General features: G+C 38.8%; 1 protein-coding gene across 1 annotated transcript in view; it reads right to left on the reverse strand.

The window, feature by feature from the left end:
- The window catches only part of LOC120517007 (interferon gamma receptor 1-like), a 65,981-nt gene that overhangs the window by 30,222 nt on the left and 16,707 nt on the right, over positions 1 to 19,052 (reverse strand). Inside the window, exon 2 of the mRNA XM_039739066.1 lies at positions 4,987 to 5,113. Within this exon, the coding sequence (XP_039595000.1) occupies positions 4,987 to 5,113 (127 nt within the window). The remainder of the gene's footprint in view (positions 1 to 4,986; positions 5,114 to 19,052) is intronic.

Here is a 19,052-nt window from a genome sequence, read left to right on the forward strand (position 1 = left end):
ATATATATATATATATATATATATATATATATATATATATATATATATATATATATATATATATATATAGAGGCAGTGCCCGGGTTACATTAGAGAAAGGAACTGTAGGTTTGTACTATAGATTTGTGTTTCAGAGACATTCTTGAAGGGTGAAGACAAAAGGTTAAGATGAGCTCTTCTGCACAGCACTGTACACGCTATCACAGCAGGAAGGCACCCGTCGTCAACACATCTGGTGTACTGACAAGAGACAACTTCCTGCTATGTACGTAACAGTACAAGCAGACTTGCTATTTAGAATGAATGGGGGCCGCCCACCACAAAGTCACCTCCACTACAGTATGCTGCCTGCAGCATCTGTCCACCAAGAACGAACACGGTGTGGCCAAAGGCGGGTAGTGAATCACCCACCACCGGCCCCATTTAACAGGCAGCCACCCTACAATGCTATCCCCCGCCACCCCGATCACCCTCAATGGCCTCTGTTCAGCCACAATCGGGTCACTGCTTGCAGCATTTCCAGCCGCCTACTGAGAACGAACGGGGAAGCTGTGTGTGGTGGGCAGGCAGTGAAACGCCCCCGTCTGCTCCATTCAGCCAGGAGCAGTACCTGCAGCGGCATAGTGGGCGGGCAGCGAACCGCCCCATCAAGCCTCCGTCCTGCACACAAGTGATAGCTGTGACCCCGGTGACTATGGACTACGAGTCACTGCTTGCCGCCGGGAGCCACCCGAGGGACACTACACTGTGCGAGCAGCGAAATTGCACCCCTCCAGCCTCCGCTTGCAGCGGCCCCAGGCTGAAGATGATGGAGCAGCAGTTACTGAGGCACATGCATTGCAGCTGCGGCCCCGTTCATAAGTCGTAGGTCGGATGTCCATATTATATATAAATATAATACAATCAGGTCCATAAATATTTGGACAGAGACAACTTTTTTCTAATTTTGGTTTTGTACATTACCAGAATGAATTTTAAATGAAACTCAGATGCAGTTGACGTGCAGACTTTCAGCTTTAATTCAGTGGGTTGAACAAAAACATTGCACAAAAATGTGAGGCAACTAAAGCATTTTTTAACACAATCCCTTCATTTCAGGGACTCAAAAGTAATTGGACAATTGACTCAAAGGCTATTTCATGGGCAGGTGTTGGCAAGTCTGTCGTTATGTCATTATCAATTAAGCAGATAAAAGGCCTGGAGTTGATTTGAGGTGTGGTGCTTGCATGTGGAAGATTTTGCTATGAACTGACAACATGCGGTCAAAGGAGCTCTCCATGCAGGTGAAAGAAGCCATCCTTAAGCTGCGAAAACAGAAAAAAACATCCGAGAAATTGCTACAATATTACGAGTGGCAAAATCTACAGTTTGGTACATCCTGAGAAAGAAAGCAAGCACTGGTGAACTCAGCAACGCAAAAAGACCTGGACGTCCACGAAGACAACAGTGGTGGATGATCGCAGAATCATTTCCATGGTGAAGAGAAACCTCTTCACAACAGCCAACCAAGTGAACAACACTCTCCAGGGGGTAGGCGTATCGATATCCAAGTCTACCATAAAGAGAAGACTGCATGAAAGTAAATACAGAGGGTGCACTGCAAGGTGAAAGCCACTCATAAGCCTCAAGAATACAAAGGCTAGATTGGACTTTGCTAAAGAACATCTAAAAAAGCCAGCACAGTTCTGGAAAAACATTCTTTGGACAGATGAAACCAAGATCAACCTCTACCAGAATGATGGCAAGAAAAAAGTATGGAGAAGGCGTGGAACAGCTCATTATCCAAAGCATACCACATCATCTGTAAAACACAGTGGAGGCAGTGTGATGGCTTGGCGTGCATGGCTGCCAGTGGCACTGGGACTCTTGTCTTTATTAATGATGTGACACAGGACAGAAGCAGCCAAATGAATTCTGAGGTGTTCAGAGACATACTGTTTGCTTAAATCCAGCTAAATGCAGTCAAATTGATTGGGCGGCGTTTCATGATACAGATGGACAATGACCCAAAACATACAGCCAAAGCAACCCAGGAGTTTATTAACGCAAAGAAGTGGAAAATTCTTGAATGGCCAAGTCAATCACCTGATCTTAACCCAATTGAGCATGCATTTCACTTGTTGAAGACTAAACTTTGGACAAAAAGGCCCACAAACAAGTATCTGGTGATGTCCATGAGTTCAAGACTTCAAGCTGTCATTGCCAGGAAAGGGTTTTCAACCAAGTATTAAAAATAAACATTTTATTTCCAGTTATTTAATTTGTTCAATTACTTTTGAGCCCCTGAAATAAAGGGATTGTGTTAAAATAATGCTTTAGTTGCCTCGCATTTTTATGCAATCTTTTTTTCAACCCACTGAATTAAAGCTGAAAGTCTGCACTTCAACTGTATCTGAGTTGTTTCATTTAAAATTCATTCTGGTAATGTACAGAACCAAAATTAAAAAAAAAGTTGTCTCTGTCCAAATATTTATGGACCCAACTGTATAAATAAAAGGCTACTATTGCAAAGCAACTTCAAGTTGACCAAGCCTCATCTGCTAACAGTGAACACTACTATTACTACTACAACACTAGCTCAGAAGCTTACCCTGGTATTTCATGGACCCTCTTGGGCAACTTAAATTTAAATCATGCTATGACATCTCTTCCCCTTTCTTACAGATACTAATGTTAAAAGAATGGTATTTGCCATTCCACAGAGTCTGGTGTCATCAGCACCAATAATCACCTTGTTAGTTACACTTTCATCAAGATCAGTTCTAAAAGTTATAACCCTAAATGCACCACTTTTAACATTACTGTTTCCAGAAAAGTTTCTTCTCAACATAACCATTTAATTTCTGTGTTTGAGACAATATTTCACTATCTACATAGTAAGTTTTGCTGCGTTCACATGCTGTCAGTGATCTCAGAGCTCCAAGTTGTGACATATTTACCTTCCCACTTGAGCGTGTTCGAATGAATCTCGAGTTGAACTTTCAGAGAAATGTGAGGTCATTGATGACTTGACGTTTTTTTTTTTGGAATATATGTGTTCCCTAGGGCGGCACGGTGGTGCAGTGGTAACGCTGCTGCCTCGCAGTTAGGAGACCCAGGTTCGCTTCCCGGGTCCTCCCTGCGTGGAGTTTGCATGTTCTCCCCATGTCTGCGTGGGTTTCCTCCCACAGTCCAAAGACATGCAGATTAGGTGGATTGGTGTTTCTAAATTGGCCCTAGTGTGTGCTTGGTGTGTTTGTGTGTGTCCTGCAGTGGGTTGGCACCCTGCCTGTGATTGTTTCCTGCCTTGTGCCCTGTGTTGGCTGGGATTGGCTCCAGCAGATCCCCGTGACCCTGTGTTCGGATTCAGCGGGTTGGAAAATGGGTGGATGGATGGATGTGTTCCCTATTTGGTCCGCACCTGATCGACTTCCCTAATGGCAGCCTTTTCCTCTTCGGATACAGCCACCCATTTTCACTGGTTCCTCTGGGTGTAGCTTGTCGAACCAACCACTCTTACAGTCCCATGGTTTTGCTGGTTAAACAGTGTTCACTACCACATTTGCCTGCTTTGGAGACTCTAGCTTAGCTTATTTGAGACGGGGCTTTGTTTCTCGACATGCATGTTGATTTAATATTCAGAAATCGCTGAATTTATGTTGATGAGCTAAATGTACAGTGCTAAACTAGGCAACATGTCCAAGAGCATTAGAGTAGCATGTTAAAAGTAACACACATTACGTAGTCCGATTACTTTTTACAGTAATGAATAATCTCACATAAAGCTTATCCAACACTAGTAAAAATAGCTGCGTTGTAATTATTCCAACAGAACTTGGGGATAAAGACAACACGCATACGTTCCAGGTCGCTTGGATTGAACATTCTCTTGAATGTTCACATTGTGAGGCACCAAACAATGTGCTCAACAGTGTACAGGAAAGTTTTCAGGTAAATTAAGTTTGCAATAATTTCATCCATGTATTTGTATAATAAGATGAGCTTACCTTTATGTATGTATGTATGTATGTATGTATGTATGTATATGTATGTCTAAGTGCTTTAAATTTCAAGGAAGCAATAAAAATTGGAACAGGATTTCTAGGGGTCATGTTGATTGTGCACTTTATGGAAGTCTTACCCTCTTCAGCAAGAGGGCAGATGTGCATTAATTTCTACACCCGTGCTTTTGTCTCACAAACTTCTAAGGTTACATACGTTTTCTTTTCTTAAACAAATTGGTATTTAAGTACAGTTATCCTTGCTCATCCAATATTGAAAAGTGCATTCATTTTAAGCCATATGGTGTCACCCCATGGGGTGTATTACAAATAGGCCTGGCATGCAAGTATGAAAATGGAGATGATAATAATAAAAAAAAGAAACACTAGAATGCCTTAACTTACAACATAACACGATTGCCTAGAATTACCTAGAATTTTCACAAGTTCACATATTGACAAACCCATCAGTGATATTCCTTCACATGATTTAGAATGATAAACATTGAAAAGGGGTTATAAAAAAAAACAAAAAAAAAAAAACAAAAGACTTTTCAGGCTTCCAGACTTTGAATAACAATATCAAATATATTAAATAAGCAATGTGGTGCTTAACTGGTGTTGTGAAACATTAATAAAGACGGTAAACAGAACAAAGTAAAAGGTTTTACCTCTTAGGATGTCTAATACAAAGAAAAGTGGAACACAGCAATTTTTGGTGACAACTCGCAATAACTGGCTAAGTCTAGCAATTGAAACCTGATACTTCTGAGATTTATCATCCAAAATGACACATTTAATGTTTTTAATATAAAGCTTATTAGTTGTAAACTTTAAGCTAACAATCCCTCAAGCTTGTAATTGCTGTCATAAAACATTGTTTTTTTGTGTTTTTTTTATATTAAAGGATTTATTCAGAAGCAAAAATGAATGGATTCATTTAAGAGAACATAAAGAATACAATTTTGGTGTATTAACTCATATAATAGTAAATTAAAACACTTACAGGTAATAACTCATTTTCACGCTAAATAATGGCTTTGGAGAAAAAGTGTCATATTTCCATGAGAACACAGTGTTAAAGTTATGACTCCTCACTGTCAAACCTCTGGGTAAAGGAATATCTTCATTACCTGTGAAAATAATCAGTGTAATTAAATACATTTTTACAAGGATGAAAATACAGTAACAAAACATTCACTAGTGCAGCATGACACAGACGTATTTCGGATGGGCGTTGGTTTTGGTGGTGTTCACAGTCACTATTTCGCACTGGGTTTTTAGCAGGGATATGTAATAATACATTTATTTATATAGCGCCTTTCCCATGCTCAAAGCACTTCACAGAGTTTACGAGAGAACAGCTGGGTATACAATATATAGCATTATACTAAACCAGATAAATAAATAAAAGAAAAGTAAGATAGTAAATTCAGAGAAAAAGCATAACAGACAACATAATTGATGGTCTAGCACAGACACACAGGCTACATGAGCATCTTGACATAAAGGTAAACTGAGAGAAGGGTAATAAATTCAGGTAGAGCTAAAAGCCTTCCTGAACAGACGAGTTTTGAGTTATTTTTAAAAAGAAGTCATGGAGTCAGCTGATCTAATTAATTTTGGTAGGTTTTTCCAGAGTCTGGGCACTATACAGCTGAATGCCCCATTACCCATGGAGTGTAGATTAGTGTGGGATACAACAAGATTGCCAGAATCAGAGAACCTTAGTGGGCGGACAGGCACATAATGATGGAGAAGGTCACTGATGTAGTTTGGCGCAAGGTCGTTTAAGGCTTTTTAGGTTATTAGCAGAATTTTATATTCAATTCTGTAAGACACAGGGAGCCAGTGAAGGCGAAGCAGGATGGTTGTTATGTGCTCGCTGCTGCTGGTTCGAGTAAGGACTCTGGTAGGAGAGTTTTGAATAAGCTGGAGCTGTGATGCAAGAATAGAAGGGGCAACTGCCAGTAGGGAATGACAATAACCGATGTGGGATGTGATAAAAGCATGGACAAGTTTCTCAGCATTAGAAAAGGAGAGGAAGGAGCGAACACGTGATATGTTATGAAGGTGAAAGTAAGAATGTTTCTTAATGTGATTTATGTGGGCGGAATAAAAAAGGGAGGAATCAAAAATGACACCAAGATTCTTTGCAGTAGAGGCAGATCTGATTAGATCACCACCAAGACTGACTGGGAAGGAGCTCATTTTATTAAGTAGCGCTTTATTCTTAATTTGTAGGAGTTCAGTTTTGTTGCAATTTAAAGAGTTCTGCTCCATCCAGGTTTTAATTTCACTGAGGCAAATTGTGAGCTGAGAAAGCTCTAAAGAAGTTCCACTTTTAACATTGAAACAGAGTTGAGTATCATCTGCATAAAAATGATAATCCAGTCCTAAGCTATGAATAATATGGCCAAGTGGAAGCATATAAATACAGAAAAGCAGAGGACTGAGGACAGAGCCCTGAGGAACTCCTTGTGTGACTGACGCTGAGCTGGATCTGCTGTTGCCAAGTCTAATAAACTCTTGCTTATCAGTCAGATAAAACTTGAACCACTTGCGGGCAGTGCCAGAGATATCCACCATGTTCTCCCTTCTGGACAGTAGAATGTCATGTCTGACAGTGTCAAATGCTGCACTGAGGTCTAACAGAATTAATATGCTAGTCTGTCCAGAGTTTGCTGTCATAAGCAAATCACTGGTTACCCATAGCAGAGCAGTTTCACAGCTGTGCTGTGCTCTGAAACCAGACTGAAAGGGTTCCATCAAATCTTCCCTCTTTTTCAGTGTGGTTAAAGTTATTATGCTTCCCTGAATTAAAAGACTAGTGTTAAATTGTGTATCATTCACAAACAGTGTAATCCACTAAAGCAAGACTGCTCAGTGTACATTTTCTGCCATAAACTGGTTTTGTATGTGAAAGGTTAGGCTGAACTTAACTGTTCCGCAAAGGACTGGAAATGAACTATAGGAATGCATACACTTTATGTACACTTTTTTGTCTCTAGTTTAATTGGTACTTGCCTATTACAAGCAAGTATTCCAATATGCATTAACTGCATATAGGCTTCACCACATACACTCTAGGTTTGTAAGTAGGTAGTATGTGATTCTCCACTTGTCATATTACACAACTTTTAGTCATTGGGTATGTCAGATTTTCTAACTGATGCCATTATAGCTTGTCACATTTACCAAATGTGACCCGACTTTCTAGCACAATTGTGCTTGCCCAATTTTGAGACAGCCAATAGCATGCTGCATGATGGAGACAGTGCACTACAAAGGGTTAACAGGTACAGAAAGTTCAGCCACAATCACTGGCCATTTTTTCATCTTTCCTTTCTGTTGTCGTACGTAAAACACAAGAAATCAGACAAACAAGCCTCTATGCCAATTCAGATGTTCAAAATATCCATATTGTTCATCTGCGTATTACAGTAGACCCCCGCAAAGTCGCGCTTCAGAGTTCGCAGCCTCACTCATTTGCAATTCGCAATTTTTATGGCTTTTTTCGTGGCAACACTGTACTGTAGAGAAAACAGGAAGTAACTGTAGAGAAACCCGTGACTTGAGATGGTGAAAGTAGCCAATAGAATCTGAAACTGCAACTCCCAGCAGTCCCTGCAGTGGCTCTGATTGGTCTTCTGCTGAGGTTGCTGGGGCTGTTGAGGTCAAAGGATGTCAGCGCGGCTCTTAAAAAGGGGACCGGTGACCAAAAGCAAAAAAAAAAAGTTTTTGTAATTTGTATTTCAAGTTCCTGTCTGTCTTCCTTTCTGTTGGGTTTCCTGTACTTATTCATTTTGTCCTGGATCATTTTGTGTGTCTGGATTGTCTGCCGTCTGCCTGTGTACATGAGGACTGTAAGTGGATTCATGGCCATCCTGTAAAGAAAAGAGCGCCCCTGAACCCATCCACCCGTCTGCACTGTTTCAGGAACTACCGGTAGGACTATCTGTACATTCCCATTCAATGTGCAGATCTCTGAACTATCTATTTTCATCATTACATTTCATCCGTTGCCATTTTTCATGAACTTTTTCATGATTTACTGTGTGTGTTTTGTTTGTGCTTTGTTGTATTTAATGTGTAATCGCCATAAGGGGAACAGGGGTGGTATTGTTGTTTTCTTATTTCATTTTGTTTTCATTACATTCTTTATTTGCTGTTTGATTACTGGTTTGCTTTGTTTTAGTCTCTGTTTGTGAGTGCGCGTGGGTCGGGTTAACGCTGGGTGCATCCCTGGAATCTCCGCCATAAAAATAAATAAATCACCGTCTTCTTGACTGCGGCTTCTCACGCGACGCTATGCTTCCTTAAAAGCCTGAACAGTACCTGTCCTTTTTGGCCCATTACTTTGTATCTCTCTCCTCCACCAAACATTCTCTGCTCCTGTTGGGGGTTGTGCTACCCTATGATGTTTGTCTATTCTTTAATCGATAACTAACTACATACTGAGCTACTTTAACTTCTGAAAGAGACAAGTTTGTTAGAATGTTTTAATAAAGTTCCTGTCTCTACAATCTCCTTTGTTTCTGTGCAATTCTGTGACCCAAGCGTGACACCCTGCAGTACTGCAGCCTCACTGTCCCTGGGATTGAGCTGCTGCACTAGACTAGCCTGCAAGCATCAGAGCTTACCTCTGTGTGCTTGCGTGCAGCCAGTTCAAGCACAGTTGGCTCAGTGATTTACTGAGTTTCGTCCATGGCATCAGTTGCACTTTGTACATATTGTTCCAAAACTTTTTTAAATAGTTTTTACAGTTCATTAACAGTGTGTAAAATGATCAGTGTTGCAGCAATTGTGATGCTCTTTGCATGGAAAAAAAATGTGTTCCATTAAAATTTCCCTTTTTCTTTGTTAATTGTGATGTTTACTTAAAGTGCAGCAAAAAAGTATTTGGTGTCCAGGAATGCATTAACCTCCAAGTATTTGTCAGTTTAAGGGTTAAAGCCCCAAGATGCCGCCGAAACGAGCTGCACCGCTAGGCTTCTGGCAATGAAATCGCGCTTGCATGAACTACAGTACATATAGTGGTAACATTGGTATTTTACATTCTAGCACTGCGGGAGACATTGCAGTATAGTATATAGGTTTACCTTTACATTCTTTATTTTTAGATAATGTATTAAGCTGAGTTTGAAATTAAAGTAAAGTGTTTTGGGAGCATATTTTGGGTTTAAACTATGAATATAAGCATTTTTTAACCACATCCAAAATTTTGGGGGTGTACTGTATATGCATTGTACTTTGGGAACTTGGATGTTTGTTCTCAAGCACACATAGCCCACCTATAGGACTAAAGACAAAATCAAAGTGAGTCACTGAGCATGTCACACTACATGACTGTTTTCACAGGAGTGCACAACCGACTGTCTCTGACTAGTTAAGATTATGTAAATGAAAGCTGTGACTGGAAATTGCTTGTAATGAAATGTAAATGTGACGTGGCCTTTATATGTCTCTGAATACTGTAGGTGTACATTAAAATAAGCTGCCTTGCCTGACCTGCATTTTTTAACATCTTCCCACCCACAATTAAGCTGTAATAAAAGAAAATTTAAAAACACTAGTTACAGGTGTTTGCAGAGTTTTGAAGCTGTTTAATGTAGAAGCATGCAATGTACTGCATGCAGGTAAAGGAAATATCAATTTTAAAAATATAATATGGATTCTCATCACTAAAAAAAAGCAACCTCTTAAAAGGACTTAGTTGTTAACACAGACATTACATTTATCAGAGTAAAGCAATGCACAGATACGAATGTTAGGATTTAAATTCTCCACTGAACATTTCCTAATAGGTCAGAGTCTCTAAAGCATTTGTAAAACGTAATGTAAGATAAGCAAAACACACACAGTCCAAACAGTAAAACATCCTTTGAATGCTAATGGACAGCAGTTATGCAGTCTCCATACCTGTGGCTGGCACTATAATAGTGATGAAAAGAGCTGCTCTGTATTTGATTCTTTTATAGCTAACTTTAACAATTGTGGGCTTAGAGCACTTACATACAGTATTTACAACTATAATACAACAACAGTAAACTACTAAATCATAAATTTACATAAACATACCAATCAAGTTAAATAAATAGCAAAAAAATAATACTGATTACTTTAAACAGTCTTATGGAAACACAAGGTCTGATAACATGACAATTCAGATATGGTCAGATTACAACCAACATATGTTAAGCAAAAACTTCAGTTGAACAACTGAAAGCCAACTCACTGCCCTCCCCCATCCTTGGTAATGCACAATATCATTTGAATTGCTCAACTGACAGATTTACAGACATGATGATTCACACAGAACTAATTTAACCTGGGTTAGTTTTTACTGACTTTCTCTACAAGATAAAAGTCACCATAATTTTTACTGAGACATGAATTCGCATTCCATTAAAAGTTACTAATAGCAGCAATTTGGATGGGACTAAAATTACAGCAACCCTCCAGTAACAATTACAATTACCTCCTGGTGTAAAACTAATCCCATCCAAATAGCCTGAAAGTCAACTATATTTTGTTAAACTGAAGGCTAAAACCAGGCTGAAGTATATTTTGCACACCAGTAATACAGAAATTCAGGAAACTGATTTGGTTTTTTTTACTGAATTCACATTCAGGATTGTTCTTTTTTTATTTGACAAACCAAAATCTGACAATTCATGTCTGTGTTGAGAAATTTTAAAGAAACACAAAGTCATCACTTCTTTAAAAAAGGGAACTTTTAAAATTGAATCTGAAAAGAAAAAGTTGTGACACAAACAGATTACAATAGTTACCGCCATTCTCAAACATGCTTAATCCAAAAAAAAAAAAAAAAAGGCAAGGAAGCACAAGGAAAACATGCAAACTCTGTACAAACAAACAGGTACTGAATATGACCCTAGTATAATACAGTAGATCAGTAATGTGGAAGTGCTAGTCATTCCACACTACCGGGCCACCTAAGCAAACAATGTGTTTATAATATTTCTCTATTATAAAAGAAAATCTTGAGACGAGACAAGACTATTGTCAAGAGATTTTTTCAAGTCGCGTCCTCCTTTCAATCATTTCAGGTTAACCGCCCACACCCACGGTCCTCTCATCTCTCATTCATTTGAATGGTTTTGTCAGACACGGTTCCTGCGCTCTCAGCTCTTATAAATTTTTATAATCATATTGGCAAATTGGTTAAATGTGTATCAATAGACTATGCTGAAACAGTTCGTGGTGATGATGCAGAAGATGAAAACATCAGCTTACAATATCCCAGAGAATATCTACAACCATTAACATCGTTCGGTCTTCCAGCAGCCGAATTACTGTTGATAGAAGGATGTATCGTAATGTTAGTGCGTAATTTATGTATGAGTGATAGGCTATGCAATAGGACAAGATCAGCTGTATTCAAAATTGGTCGAACAATTCTGACATGTAAAATTTTAACAGGCGACAAGAAAGCTAATGTAGTACATCTTCCGCGGATAACATTAGACACCAAAAGAGATCTTGATATGCCATTCGTATTAAAATGTTTACAGTTTCCCATTAGAATAGGTTTTGCTATGAAAATAAACAGATCACAGGGACAAACATTCAAAAAAGTCAGTTTATAAGAGAGAAAGAAACGATATTCATTTACGGGCAGTTATACGTTGCATTGTCACAATGTAACTCTAAACATGGAATCAAAATTCAATGCGATATTGAAGAAAAATTAATTCAAAATATTGTTTTTACTGAAGTTTTACAGTAAAAGTGTAAGTTTAAGAAGTATTTGCGCAACGCAACGAACACCTCTAACATGAAACATATTTTTCTTGCAATTTATTACGTTTTACTATGATTAATTACTCACAGTAACGTAAAATAGTTAGGTCAACTATGCATATGTAACAATTCCCATAAAAATAATCTGTTTAAATTGTACATCTGCTTCTCCATACGCAAGCAGCAGAGCCGCTAAGTGGCTAGCGCGTAGCGCCCACCCAGGGGTTGGCAAGCAAAGCTATCAGGGGGGCACAGCCCCCTAGTTTTAACTAAGTTTCTCAAACTTCTTAAATTAACAGGTATTTACACTTACAGCTCTATGTCAACTGATCAACTCAAAGCTGCTGAAAATTATACTCTAACAGGAAAAACAGTAGGGTATGGATTAAAAAATTTTAAAAACTATTTTTCTCAGCCTATTTTACATTCTCTAGATTTTTCTTTTAATTTCTCCATTGATGCAATATTTCCTTGGCAAGTCTGTGTTTTAGCCAAAACACTAATGGCTACATGCAAAATTAAAAGTTAAAATAGAGAAATATAAGTGTTTACATGACAGGCTGATAACTTTATCTAACCAGCTTTACCTAATATTTTATAAACTACTGTAAACATACAAAGAATAAATTGTGACATTAAAAATGGCTCAAATGTTAAAATCAAAGTTGTTTTAAACTGTAGGAATTTGAACCTCCAATGCAACTGTCACATTTACAGGAGTCTAAAATCCCCCTTTGTGTTAAATTTAAAAGGGGACTCCACCCTCCTGATTTTAAAAATAAATTTCAAGCCCTAACTAGAATAGTTTCCAATCTATGTGAGTTACTTTTACTTTAGTAAACGTTTGTCTAAGAAACAACACTACTATTTGAGTGTTTTTTTTTGTACTTTTTCCACCTCTGTTGAAATATCATTTCTTAGTGGATACCTACTAGATTTAATACTGTACACAATCATGCCAGATGTCAGATTTTTAACTAAATGGGAATTAATGTTTTTCTTGATGAGCGAGTCAGTCAGTCAAATTTGCATTTCACATATGCATGATAACCTCTCAGCCATTGACATGTGAAGTGAATAATACCATTGATTATCATTATAGTGGCACCTGTGAAGGGGTAGGACATACTACGTAGCAAGTGAACAGTCAGTTCTTGAAGATGATGTGTCGGAAGCAGGAAAAAACGGTCAAGTGTAAAGATCTGTGTGACTTTGACAAGGGCCAGATTGTGATGGCTAGATGACTGAGTGACAGTATGTCCGAGATGGCAGGTCTTGTGTGACCCATGGAGACCCCACTTTACAACTTACAAAACTGAAAGGAGTGCCAAATACAACAAGACAACTTCAGAGGTTGTGATGTCCATGCCTTAAAGGGTCAGAACTGTTTTGGCAGCAAAGGGGGACTTATAGAATATTAGTCAAGTGGTTTTAATGTTGTAGCTGATCAGTATATAATATTTATGGAAATGCAATAGCACTCAACCATAGTAACTCAGCTCTATTATACAGCAGAAGCTCTTAATATTTTTTAAGTACATCTGGTTACTTCTACACAAAAGAACTTAAAATAAAACTAAGTAAATATATGAAAAAAACAAACCACAGAGTCATAATACTGCAGTGGTTAAAAGTGTGAAAAGTGACCACAAAGTGCTAGACTGCCATCTGCTGCTAAACAACTTAGTAAAGGTGTTACTTGAATTATATGACTAGTGTGTGTGCCTTGCCCAGGAACAGGGAAAATATTATTAAGGTATGAAAGCCACAAAACATGTGCAACAACCATTAAAACACTATGGTGTTAGGATGGAGAAAAATGTTTTAAAATCATGTGAAAACAAAAACTTCCACAATAATTTCTTAAAATGCTTTCAGAATAGATTGAATAAGCCATTTCTACTACACTTGTTAATGTCCATGTTCATTTTCTTTAAAACATTTTGGCTTATAGTATCGCACGGAGAAGCAATTTTCAACTAAGCTGAAGTGTTCTCTTTAAAAACACAGTGAAAAATCACAAATGCAATGGAGCAAGCCTATAATGCAACAAAATCTCCAGTATAACTACCTCTTTTCTAAACGGTGCCTACCCAAGTAGATATCAGGTCCACAAGCAGACACCTTTTTATTTAAATATTTAAAATTCAGAAATTGTCAGGCTATATTTTGGAAGTTATAAGTCAATGCACAGGAAGGCCACTAAAACTGCTTGGAGAACAAGTGTCAGCTAAAGAAGGCTAGATAAGAACAAACTAAACAGAGTCATTCAAAAAGCCTTTTCAAAACTAAATTAATTTTAATCCATTGTATTGTTTTCTGTATCCTGCCAAGGAGTCATCCTACCTTTGAATGGTGGTATCTCCATAATTTGACATTTCGAATAATACCAACAGATGTTAGTTCAATACTAAATACTGTACATTTGTGTGTGTGTGTATATTATATATATATATATATATATATATATATATATGTATATATATATATATAGTGTGGCAGAAAAGTAATGAGACTGATTTTTTATTTACAAAAGTTTTTATTTTTTTCAAACATCAATGTTATCCCCTTCAAAGTAGTTCCCTTGGGCAGCTACACACCGATGGAGACGTTGTTCCCACTGTTGGTAGCAGCGCTGGAAGTCTTCAACCGTAAGGTCTTCAGCATGTCCGTTACACTCTTTTGGATGTTTTCTAAAGTCCCAAAATGACGTCCTTTGAGGACATTTTTCAGTTTAGGAAAAAGGAAAAAGTCACACGGACTGAGGTCAGGTGAATAAGGGGGCTGGGGAACCACAGGAATGCCTTTTGAGGTCAAACATTCTGTTATGGAGAGGGCAGTTTTTCGCACCATTTTGGCACAGACCTTTCACATGTGCAAATGTTCAGTCAAAATTTGATGAACGGTAAATCTGTTCAAATTTAATTGTTCACTCAACATTTTTAATGTTAAACGATGGTCTGATCTCACAAGAGTGTTCACACGTTCGATGTTTTCATTGGTTTTCGAAGTTGAAGTCCTCCCTGAACGGTGTTCATCTTCAATGTGTTTTCTGCCTTCCAAAAATGATTTGTGCCAGCAAAAAACTTGAGCTCGGGATAAAGAATGTTCCCCATAGGCCTGTTTTAACTTTTCAAATGTCACACTTGCCGTTTAATGGCACAACGTTGCTCCAAATTCCGCTGTTCCATTTTGCATGACGCACAACCAAAAACACAACTTCTCTAATAGCAGTCACAAAAATCACGTAGTTAACGGAAGGAGTTGAAACTCGCACTGAGCTATGGGAGGGTACTGATACACGTGCTCTATCAAGGACAACAGCGCGCGTTGCCAGATCGCTTGCAGTGTTGCCAGTCTCATTACTTTTCTGCCACACCTCGTATATTACATTATATATATTACAGGTAGTCCCCAGGTTATGGACATCCAACCTACGACTTACGAACGGGGCCGCAGCTGTGACACATGTGCCTCAGTAACTGCTGCTCCGTCATCTTTGGCCTGGGGATGATGCAAGTGGTGGCTGGACGGAGGCTGGAGGGGGGCAATTTTGCTGCTCGTGCAGTGTAGTGCCCCTTGGGCAGCTCACGGCAGCAAGCAGTGACCCATGGTCCATAGTCACCAGGGCCACAGCTATCGCTTATGTGTAGGACAGAGGCTTGATGGGGCGGTTCGCTGCTCGCCCACTACGCCGCTGCAGCTACTGCTCCTGACTGGACGCAGGCTGGATGGAGCGGGAGGGGGTTGTTGCACTGCCCGCCCCCTTCGTTCTTGGAGGGTGGCTGGTAATGCTGCAAGCAGTGAACCGGTTGTGGCTGAGTTGAGGGTGAATGGGGCTGCAGGGGGTAGCATTGTAGGGTGGCTGCTTGTTGAATGGTGGCGGTGGTGGGCGATTTACTACCCACCTTTGGCCACACCGTGCTCGTTCTGGTGGGCTGAGGCTGCAGGCAGCATACTGTACTGGAGGTGACTGTGTGGTGGGCGGGTACTGAACCGCCCCTCGCCGCCCCCATTCACTCTCAATTGCAAGTCTGCTTGTACTGTTACGCACATAGCAGAAAGTTGTCTCTTGTCAGTACATCAGACGTGTTGACGACTGGTGCCTTCCTGCTGTGATAGCGTGTACAGAAGAGCATGAAGAGCTCATCTTAACCTTTTGTCTTCACCCTTCGAGAATGTCTCTGAAACAAATCTGATGCAAGTGCTGGTGATACAGTAAAGAAGAGAAAAACCATCACCATTGAAAATAAAGTAGAAATAATACAAAGGTCAGAGAGGGGTGAAACTCCATCATTCATTGGCAGAGGACTTGGTTACAGTTGGTCAACAATAGCATTCATTAAAATAATGTGCCTGTTCTGACTTATATACAAATTCAACTTAAGTACAAACCTACAGTCCCTATCTCGTACGTAACCCAGGGACTGCCTGTATATATTGTGCTTTACATAGACTGTGGGGAACCGCTTCAAATACCACCAATGTGTAGCATTGACAGTAGCTATTTTTTTGCCAGTATGCTCAGGGGCCAAAATGACAGGCCATGGTAGGCAAATTACCAAAAACATTGAGGTAAATCCTACTTTTTTGGAAGGATGTCCAGGGATCTTTTACAACTACAGAAAGTTAGGACCTCATTTATATGTCTCTTCTGAAGGATGGCAGTTTTTCTTCAGCAGTGTCCCAGTCACTGCACTGGAATATTGGGAGCCACACACAGAACACAGGGTAGGCACCCCCAATGGACTCAACAACACCTTTTCCAGCGGAAACCTAAGCTTCTCATGGATGGTCTCCTATCCAAGTATTGGCCATACCCAATTATGCTTATTTTTGACATGTAAGAATTGAGAGGCAAAGATGTGTGTTTTAAGAATAAGCAAGTACTGTAACCTTCTATATTTTCAGTCTATCCAGTAAATTTGATTTGCCCATTTTATTTTCCTTTTATTAAAGGTCAATGTGATAACAAAGGTAAAATAAAAGGCACATCTACAAAACACTTGTTCTGTTTATTTTCATTATAACAAAAAAAAAAAAAAAAAAAAAACCACAGTAACTTCAAATTTATTGCATTAGACAGCTAGGCGAGAGTGTTACCCCTAACCAAGCCATAGCCAGAAAAACTAGTATAAGAAAGCTGATGGATGCACAGACACCAATAATGTTAACATGTACCTTCATTATTAAACTGCATTTCATTAGAAACAAACTAGTAACATTTTTTGTTTACTTAATTTAATGGTTAAGAAAGAATACTTACCTATGGTCATTTCAATTTTGTTCTAGCCAAGCACATTCTGAACTATTTTAAATTCAAAAAATTTTTAAAGCTTTACTCATGCTATTTGTTTTAGCGTGATTCTACCGAAACATGCTAAACACATCAGGCTGGGGGAAAAACAATCTACTTAATTTGCATAGACTCATTGGCCATTGGAAAACCTGTGTTGCTTTGACCTATTTATTGTGCCCTAAATATGAGAGGCAAATGACTAATGAAGTTTAAAGTTACAGTTATGAGTAAAGCATCTTTGGAAACTTCTAGTTAAATTAATTTTACACATGGATGAATGTAGGTCATTAGCAATAGTTATAGCCTTAGGCAATCGAAATTTAGAAATGGAATTTGTCAGAATCATTTCTGATGATTCCAAGGAAAAAAAAATGTCATTTTACTGTACAGATATTTTAACAAAACTAGTCAAAAACCAAATGGCTAGAAAAAAAATGAATGATATGTGCCACAAATGCATTTAAGAAAAATAAACAAAAAAGGCGTGATCAAATGGAGAACACAAAGTATCAGCTCAAAATAAACACAAAACCTACCCAAGATGAAGAGATGGCTCTAGGCCATCTAAGAGCATGCTCAGTCCCACAGCTGTACTCACTGATAGATGCCAATTCAGAGTGATTAATAAAACTAACATTAATATTTTTGGGATGTGAGAGTGAAAACTCCATACAGCACTGGGAGAAGGGTGCAAACTCTACTCATACTGAAAACAGAATGAAATAATCTTTTCCCAGCTGCTGACAAGCTTTAATGCTTTAAATGGTGGCTTCCGCTAGCCAGTTCTACTGAGAGATTTCAACGCTCACAAAAGAAAGTGTTTCTCAAAGTGGGGTCTGTGATATAAGGCAAGGAATTCCACAAAATACTGTAACTGGTAAAATTTGATAAGCAATTCTTAAATATCACATGTATACTTGGTGTATTAACGACCTACATATTCTCTTCTCCTTTACAGTAATCCCTCCTCGATCGCGGGGGTTGTGTTCCAGAACCCCCCGCGATAGGTGAAAATCCGCGAAGTAGAAACCATATGTTTGTATGATTATTTTTATATATTTTAAGCCCTTAGAAACTCTCCCACACTGTTTATAAATATTCTCCGCACAGTTATACAGTAAACCCTTGTTTATCGCGGTTAATCCGCTCCAGACAGATAAATGAATTTCCACGAAGTAGGATTCTTTATTTATAAATCTAATATTTTCGCAGTTAGAGCATAGAAAACCTGTTTACAACCTTCTAAATACGTTTTTTAACATTATTAGAGCCCTCTAGACATGACATAACACCCTTTAGTCAAAAGTTTAAACTGTGCTCCATGACAAGACAGAGATGACAGTTCTTTCTCACAATTAAAAGAATGCAAACATATCTTCCTCTTCAAAGTGCGCGTAAGGAGTGGAGAATGTCAGAGAGAGTAAAGTAAACAATGAAAAATCAATAGGGCTGTTGCACTTTTAAGTATGCAAGCACCGCGATAAAGCAGCGGCAATGAAGGGATCAATGCGAAGGTAGCCTTTCAGCATTTTTTAGTCAGGCGCAGAGAATGTCAGAGAGGGTGAGATAGAGGCAGAGACAAGCAAACAATCGAGCACTGCGCAGGAGGCATATCTTATAGCATTGAGGAGTTTTAGTTAATATGTAATACGTGCTCTGATTGGGTAGCTTCTAAGCCATCCGCCAATAGCGTCCCTTGTATGAAATCAACTGGGCAAACAAACTGAGGAAGCATGTACCATAAATTAAAAGACCCATTGTCCAGAAATCCTGAATCAGCGAAAAATCCATATATACATTTACATATGCTTACATATAAAATCCACGATAGAGCAAAACCGCGAAAGTCAAAGCGCGATACAGCAAGGGATCACTGTATTCTTCAATTTACTTTTTTAAACATTCAAAATAAGGCCCTTTGCTAAACAAACCAAAACAAAAATCAAATAACGTACAAATATTCCAGACAGAGTGGTTGCATGTGCACGTGGCAGCAATCGCATAGC

Source organism: Polypterus senegalus, chromosome 16 (assembly GCF_016835505.1).
Source record: "Polypterus senegalus isolate Bchr_013 chromosome 16, ASM1683550v1, whole genome shotgun sequence".
Lineage (NCBI taxonomy): Eukaryota > Metazoa > Chordata > Cladistia > Polypteriformes > Polypteridae > Polypterus > Polypterus senegalus.